The sequence below is a fragment of the Mandrillus leucophaeus genome, unplaced genomic scaffold (genome assembly GCF_000951045.1).
Source record: "Mandrillus leucophaeus isolate KB7577 unplaced genomic scaffold, Mleu.le_1.0 Scaffold590, whole genome shotgun sequence".
In the NCBI taxonomy this organism is placed as follows: domain Eukaryota; kingdom Metazoa; phylum Chordata; class Mammalia; order Primates; family Cercopithecidae; genus Mandrillus; species Mandrillus leucophaeus.
The window spans coordinates 535,207-543,895 of NW_012106364.1; the positions used below are offsets into that span (position 1 = coordinate 535,207).

Below are 8,689 nucleotides of genomic sequence, written 5' to 3' on the forward strand. Positions count from 1 at the left end.
GCCCAGCCCGCGGAGCGCGGAGGCCAGGAGCTGCGCAAGGAGGCGGAGGTACGCGGTGTGTACCTGGCGCAGAGCGGTGCGCGTGCTTGAGACCTGTCAGAACTCGGCAGTCAGGCCACCTGGCAGTCCCCTGTGAGCAGACAATCTGCATTACCCTCCCCCGTCCTCCGCCCCCTTCGCACTTGAACATAAAGAGCCGGGCAGTTTTTTCCCCGTGCCGGGCTGGAACCACACAGGCACGCGGATCCGCACTGATGGGCTGGGGTGGGTGCAGAGACGAGACCGGACAGACAGACAAGAGCCCAGAGGGGACCTCCTACCCTAGTTTGGCACGGGGCCACTCTCCCTTACCACCTAGGCTGGGGAGAATGACGTTCATTCGTCGGGTGCCCCCGAACGGTGTGGAAGCCTCAGTTTGGTGCTGTGGAGAGGGTACCGCTGGCTGGCCAGGACGCGGAACACAGCGCTGGCTTCCTGGCCGGGGACCGCCGCTGACCTCAGGCTTGGGCAAGCCATTGAAACTGCTCAGAACTAGTTTCTTTGTGTGTAAAGTGTCCAAGAGCAGTATACTCTCAAGAGTTGCTTCTAAGGAGCTTTAAACGGGGCTTCAGGACTGAACTTGAGAAAAGGGGGCAGGCACCTTAGAGAGCTCCCTTTCCATTTTCTTGCTTTGGACTCAACTTGCTTGCTGCAGGTTGCGCAAGGGGAATTTTTTTGTGAGATAGGGGTGGGGATCAATATGGGGCATCTATTTTTTAGATAAAAGTGATTGTAGGCCGGACGCCGTGGCTCACGCCTGTAATCCCAGCACTTTGGGAGGGTGAGGTGGGCGGATCACCGTAGGTCAGGAGTTCGAGACCAGCCCGTCTCTACTAAAAATACAAAAATTAGCCGGACGTAGTGGCGGGCGCCTATAATCCTAGCTACCCGGGAGGCTGAGGCAGGAGAATCACTTGAACCCGGGAGGCAGAGGTTGCAGTGAGCCAAGATCCTGCCATTGCACTCCAGCCTGGGCGACAGAGTGAGACTCTGTCTCAAAAGCAAAGCAAAGCAAAACAAAACAAAACAAAATGATTGTAATAACACAACAGTATCGTTTCTTTTCTCCCCCTAGAGAAGCATGTCTGCCTGTGTTCTTACTTCTCAAGAATACGACCAGGGTCTACACTATTTTAAGGAGAAGGGATTTGAACAGGTTTTGTTTTGCTTTGTTTTAGTGGAGACGGGGTTTCACCACATTGGCCAGGCTGGTTTCAAACTCATGACCTCAAGTGATCCGCCTGCCTCAGCCTCCCAAAATGCTGGGATTACAGGCGCGAGCCACTGCGCCCGGCTGGAATATGAACAGGTTCTGAATTACTGAGCTCAACGCTCTGCCCTGAGACTCTTGCTCCTCTAAGAGCTTCTTTCCTGCCCTGAAACTGCCCATTGAGAGCTTCTCAGTATCCTCCCTACTCCCCTTCCCTAGAAGGGCAAGCTGAATTTGGGGAAACTGCAGAATGAAGAGGGCCCTCTCTGAATGCCTCATCCTTCCATCAGCCAGCTCCCATCACTACTGGGGAATATTTGGAAATGACCCTGCTTCAACAAGGGATTATCTCTCGTCGCCTTCCACTCCTTCCCTTCCTAGCACTGGGCTCTTGCTCTGGGCTCTCTGCTTTCTCTGCACATTCAGAGAAGCACTTTGTTTCTCTGAATTGAGACTCTTACAACATCAAGTACAGAGTCCTTGCAGCCCCAGGAGAAGGCTTCTGTCTGCCAAGCCAAGTCTTGTTTAAGAGTCCCACCCCACCTCCCTGCAAGTTCGGGTCCCAGGCAATCCCTGGCAAGGGAACAGAGGCATATCTCTGCTGCCCATGCCTGTGGTGGCCCCAGATGGAGAGAATTTCATCTTGGGGTATGCTTGGGAAACTTAATATCCAGCAGATTTTCTTTCAGTCTATTTAACATAAATTGGGGGGAAGGGGATTTTTAACTCTGAGAACAAGAAAATATTTTAAAAGCATAAAAACTCTGGAAATGTGTAATGGGTGTGTATGTGTCTCTATATGCCTATGCATGTACACATGTGTGTGTATGTATACATATATTACATATATACACACACAACTGGGAATGTGTCTATATGTGTTTTTTATATGGGTAATTGCATGAGCTTCAGTGCCAGACAAACCCATATGTAAACCATGGATAACTCATTTAACCTCTATGAACCTCAGTTTTCTTCTCTATACAACGGGGGTTAATAATGCCTATTTCACAGGATTGTTGTATGGTTTCACTGAAATAACATATGCACAATGCCTAGCACAGTTCATAGGATATAGAAAGCAGTCTATAAAAGGAAGTTGCTCTCAATGTTGTTATTACCTTTATCATGACTTTAGAGAATACAGCTTCGGCTTAAAGTCTGGGCTTGAAGACTAGCTCCCTCACGACAATAATACAGGACAAAATATGTAAGGCGACTATTTTCAGCATTGGACAGCAGACAGCACAGAGCTGCAATTCCTTAAGAGAGTATTTTAGTTACTATGACTACATTACAAATTACCCCCAAAACTTAGTGAAGTAAAACAACCATTTATTGAGTTCACAGATACTGTGAGTCGAAATTTCAAATAGGGCGCATCAAGGCAGCTTGTCTCCATTCTACAGTGTCTGGGACTGGAATCATCTGAAGTGTGTTGATATCTGGCAGTCGATGCTGGCTGTTGGCTGGTGGCCTCAGTTATTTTTCACATGGACCTTTCCACATGGTCTGTCCATGTGGGCTAGTTTGGGCTTCCTTATAACATGGTGTCTGGCCCCTGGGGATGAGTGTTGGGAGTGGGGAGAAGAGAGAGGAACTATATCCTTTTTATGACCTACTATTGCTTCTACTGCTCTCTATTGGCTAGAGCAGTCACAGCCCCCTCCCAGGTTCAAGGGTAGGGAAGGTAGACCCCACAATTGCTGGGAGGAGTGTTAAAGTCATGTTGTGAGAAGAATGTAGGAATGGGAGATATTGTTGTGTCATTTAGGGAACAACCATCCACAGAAGGAAAACCCAGAAAGTGAGCCCCACAATTGCCCCCGTCCTTTGCTTGGAGACAATTCCCGACTGCAGTGCGGGGAACTAGACCTCAAGCAGAGCACAGCAGTCCTGCCATGCTGAGGGACAAAGCTCAGAGTTCAGGGCTGTTGAAGTAGCTGGAATCCGTGGAGCGGTGCATTACAGAGGAGGGAGCTATACTGAAGGGGGTTCCCATAAGTCTGTATGGGGTTCACTGCAAGTCCTTGCCTGGGGACTGTGCTAGCACGTGTAGGGTGAGACTGTGTGACACTTACCAGAGAACAGCTGCTATGTGATTGAGAACAGGAAATAAAACTGGAGAAGTTGAGCAGTTCTGGACGATATCGGCAGTCTGGGCCAGCCAAAATGGAGAAACCTCTTCAGCACCGTGGGCATCTATCTGAAACACCAGCAATGCCATGCTTTAGGTGTAAGCACCATGAACTAGAGTAAGACCTACTCCAACAAAGCTTGGAAATGAGTAAACATAAAACACTTTTTTCCCTTGTCATAATTTCTGTAAAAGACAACTTGCTGCTTAAAGCAAAATAACAACATTGTAAATTGGACTTTATTTTTATTTTTTGAGACAGCCATGGCTCACTGCGGCCTCAGTCTCCTGGGCTCAAGTGATTCTCATGCCTCAGCCTCCTGAGTACCTGGAACTACAGACACGTACCACCATGCCCAACTAATTTTAAAATATTTTTGTAGAGATGAGGTCTCCCCATGTTGCCCAGGCTGGTCTCAAACTCCTGGACTTAAGCAATCTTCCTGCCTCAGCCTTCCAAAGTGCTGGGATTACAGGCTGGAATTCTACTATTCTACAACAGTAGAATTTTATTTACCCACCCCTGCTTCCCTTGGCCAGGTGCTGTGCCACTGTCGTAACTTCTTCTTTTATGTGTATTTTAAAGTCCAACTTATGACTATGCCCCCTTATGGCCATAAGTTGGACTTTAAAACACATATAAAAGTAACAGTTATGACAATGGCACAAGGCAAGCCGGGGCAGGTAAATGGAATTCTGCTATTGTAAGATTAGTACATTTGTGGCCAGGCACAGTAACTCATGCCTTTAATCCCAGCACTTTGGGAGGCCAAAGCTGGAGGATTGCTTGAGCCAAGGAGTTTGAGACCAGCCTCAGCAACATAGAGAGACCCTGTCTCTACACATTAAAAAAAAAAAAAAAATTAATACATTTGTGAATTGGAATGTCAGTGTGAAGTGGGAAATGGGATGTGTCAAGTGGGAAGTGAGAGATGGAGGTTTCACCATGTTGGCCAGGCTGGTTTTGAACTCCTGACCTCAAATGTTCTGCCTGCCTCGGGCTCCCAAATTGCTGGGATTACAGACTTGAACCACCATACTCAGCCTCTACAGATTAATTTCTGTGTACATATATTTGGATATCCTGGACATTTCATATAAATGGGATCATATTATATGTGGCCTTTTGGAACTGGATAGTTGGAAACTTTAACACTACTCTCCCAATAAAGAATAGAAAAAATAGACAAAAAAAATCAGTCAGGATGTAGCAGACTTGAACAATACTGTAAACCTTCTTGACCTAATTGATGTTGATAGAAAACCACACTTGAGAACTCCAGATACACATTCTTTTCAGGTGCATATCAATAATTTACCAACTGAGACCATTAGGCTGGGCCATAAAATAAGTCTCAGTTCATTTAAAAAATTTAAATTTTGCAAAAGGCCAGGTATGGTGGCTCATGCCTGTAATCCCAGCACTTTGGGAGGCCAAGGCAGGAGGATCATTTGAGGTCAGGAGTTGGAGACCAGCCTGACCAACATGGTGAAACCTCATCTCTACTAAAAATAGTAAAAATTAGGCAGGCATAGTGGCACACGCCTGTAATCTCAGCTAGTCGGGAGGCTGAGGCAGAATTTCTTGAACCCAGGAGGCAGAGGTTGTAGTGAACGGAGATTGCGCTGCTGCACTTCAGCCTGGGAAACAGCGCCAGGCTCTGTCTCAAAAAAAAAAAAAAAAAAAGCCGGATGTGGCTAAAGCCTGTAATCCCAGAACTTTGGGAGGCCGAGACGGGCGGATCACGAGGTCAGGAGATCGAGACCATCCTGGCTAACACAGTGAAACCCCGTCTCTACTAAAAAAAATACAAAAAACTAGCCGGGCGAGGTGGCGGGCGCCTGTAGTCCCAGCTACTCGGGAGGCTGAGGCAGGAGAATGGCATAAACCCGGGAGGCGGAGCTTGCAGTGAGCCGAGATCTGGCCACTGCACTCCAGCCTGGGCGACAGAGCGGGACTTCCGTCTCAAAAAAAAAAAAAAAAAAAGCCGGATGCGGTGGCTCATGCCTGTAATCCCAGCACTTTGGGAGGCCAAGGCAGGAGGATCATTTGAGGTCAGGAGTTGGAGACCAGCCTGACCAACATGGTGAAACCTCATCTCTACTAAAAATAGTAAAAATTAGGCAGGCATAGTGGCACACGCCTGTAATCTCAGCTACTCGGGAGGCTGAGGCAGGAGAATGGCATAAACCCGGGAGGCGGAGCTTGCAGTGAGCCGAGATCTGGCCACTGCACTCCAGCCTGGGCGACAGAGCGGGACTTCCGTCTCAAAAAAAAAAAAAAAAAAAAAAATTAAATGCTGCAAATTGTGTTTTCTTACCAAAAACAGAACTAATTTTAAAATCAGTAGCAATAAGCAAAGCCCCAGATATTTGGAAATTAAACAACACACTCCTAAATTACTCATGAGTTGATTCAGAAATCATCAGAGCAATGAAACTAAATAATAATGAAAATACAACATTTATATCAATATTTGTGAGATGCAGCTAAAGCAGAGCTTTAAATGAAATTTACAGCTTTAAATTCCTATAGTAAGAAAGAAGAAAAATTTTAGGTCAATGATTTAAGCTTCCACTTTAAGAATCTGAAGAAAGAACAAATTGAACCAAAAGGGCACAGGAAAGAAAGAAATAATAAAAAGCAGCTGTGTGATCATAGGTAGTTCCTTCACTTGCCTGCAGTTTCCTCTCCTGTAACATAAGAGGGCTAAATTTCTTAAATGACTTCTAAGATTCTCTCTAGCTCTAACACTGTTTGGCTTTGGTGTGCTTGTATGCTTGTGCCTCTATGTATGTGTGTGCTTGTGTGTGTGTTTACATCATCTGCCTTTGTGTCCATGTCTGTCTGTCTGGATGTGCCTGTGTTCTCAAGTCTCTGGGTGTATTCCTGTACCCTGTGTACATGGCTCTATGTGTACCCTGTGTGCACACAATGTAACAAAGTCGAGGCCTTTCCAGAGTGGGCTTTGCCAGGGAGGAGACTAACTGCTTACAAAGCTGTGTTGTGAACAAACAAGTTCATTGTTGCCCACTTAGGAAAACTAGAGCTGCTGACAGCACTAGTAAGTAGGAAGAGCATACATTGCTGAGTTGCAAGATTGAGAATTAACGGATGACATCATCACCCTGTCCCCCACTCCCATTCCAAGCCAGACACTGTCCTGTGCTTGGGTGACACAGATTCCTAAGGGATCTATCTAATATTTGCTTTGCTTGGACCTTCTTTAGAACAGCCAGGCAGCTACTCCCAGTGTGCCAGTACAAGGAGCTGGATAGTTTGTTTCTCCAGGGAGACACTGGAGCTTCTGTGGAGTATCCACCCCCAGATGCAGTGTCTGTTTCTCATACCCCAGAGCCATTCATTTGACTTTTCGTGAGTCAGAACCCAGAAGCCTGGGTGTGGAAGCTGTTCCCAAGAACTCGGCTCAGTGACTCATGGGTACAGGGTGAAGAGAAGTGCAGAAGAGGCTCTGAAGGGTTCTAGAGGACCACAGTTGGTGGAAAAGCACTTGTCTAGCCGATTACCAGGATTTGGGGAGTGGAAGCATGACCCTAATAGCAGCGAGAGATGGTTGGAAAGTATCTCCTTAAACCCACCCTTGATCAAGGCATTATTTTGTGCCCTAAACTTAGCCCCACAAGTCTAGTGAGAACCATGAGTCCACACAGTATATTTATTTGGCATTAGAGAAAGAGTACAAGATGTGGTCTGGATAAAGACTAACTGGCTACTGTTTTCCATCTTCCTTAAGGACAGAAAATGAAAGGAGGGCTGGTCACAAAGGCTCATGATGGCTGTAAACCCAGCACTTTGGGATGCCAAGGTAGAAGAATCATTTGAGGCCAGGGGTTCGAGACCAGCCTGGGCAACATAGAGAGACTCCATCTCTATAAAAATTGAAAAATTAGCCAGGCACAATGGCACATGCCTGTAGTCCCAGCTACTCAGGAGGCTGAGGTACAAGGATCACTTGAGCCCGGGAAGTTAAGGTTTGTAGTGAGCTGTGATTATACCACTGCATTCCAGCCAGGGCGACAGAGCAAGACCCTATCTCAAAAGAAAAAAAAGAAAAGGAAAGAAAGAAAAAAAAGAGAGACAGAGAGAAAGAAGAAGGAGCAGGGATTATAGCAAGAGGTATCTAGGTTATACCCAGACAGAACTTTGTGACTATAAGACTAAGGACAAAGGGGCTGGGTGCAGTGGCTCACACCTGTCATCCCAGCATTTTGGGAGGCCAAGTTAGGTGGATCACTTGAGGTCAGGAGTTTGAGACCAGCCTGGCCAACATGGCAAAGCCCATCTCTACTAAAAATACAGAATTAGCCGGGCACAGTGTGCACGCCTGTAATCCCAGCTACTCGGAAGACTGAGGCAGGAGAATCGCTTGAGCCCAGGAGGCAGGGGTTGCAGTGAGCCGAGGTCATGCCACTGCACTCCAGCCTGGGCAACAGAACAAGACTCTGACTCAAAAAAAAAAAAAGAAAGGAAAAGAAAAATGAAGGACAAAGGAAAGAAGGAGAAAAGAAAGGGAGTCAGGCAGAGGGAAGGGAAGGGGAAGCCTTTGCCCAAAATAAAGGAAAGGAGCTGAGTTCACCCCACTGCCCTGAGGTCTTCACTAGCTCCCAGGAGCCAGAGAGTGAGAGCAGATCATTCTGGTAGCAGATGTTTGTCTTTACGCAGAAACATGCTTCAGTCCAGTCCAATGCCTGTGGCCTGTTAAACAACCTGTTTTGGGTGTGATGGAAAACAGGATCCCAGCCCCTATTTGAAAGCCAGCGCCCACTGCCTGAGCAACTTCTTTTCTCTGCTCTAATCCTGGACTTTCTTGTAAAGCAGATAAGAGAAATCCAGCCAGAAACACCCCAGTTTGACCTTTTTCTTGAGAGTCAGTTCGCCAGTAGAGACAGCAGCTTGGCCCTTGCCCCTTTAGTTTTAAAGCCTCTGAGTCACTTGTTTAAATGTAAAATAAAACATCCTAGGGTAGATATCAGAAGATTCAGATTAGAGTACTGGTTCTGTCACACACTAGGTCACTTTGGTAAGACACTACACTCCCCTGAGACTTAATTTCCTCATTTTAAAATGGGAATAGCAACACCTATCCTGTCTATATTCTTGCAAGGTCATTGTGAGGTTCAAAGAAGGTGTGATATCTTCAAAAAGCTCTACAGTTGTCTAGGGCTTATTGTGTTCCTGACTACCAGAAAATATTTTCTTTTTTTTTTTTTTTTGAGACAGAGTCTCGCTCTGTCACCCAGGCTGGAGTGCAGTGGCACAATCTCAGCTCACTGCAAGCTCC

The 8,689-nt window shown here is 46.6% G+C and overlaps 1 protein-coding gene across 1 annotated transcript in view; it reads left to right on the top strand.

The window, feature by feature from the left end:
- MMP28 (matrix metallopeptidase 28) overlaps positions 1-8,689 on the top strand; it is a 55,455-nt gene that overhangs the window by 23,672 nt on the left and 23,094 nt on the right. Inside the window, exon 4 of the mRNA XM_011999424.1 lies at positions 7-48. Coding sequence (XP_011854814.1) covers positions 7-48 — 42 coding nt within the window. The remainder of the gene's footprint in view (positions 1-6; positions 49-8,689) is intronic.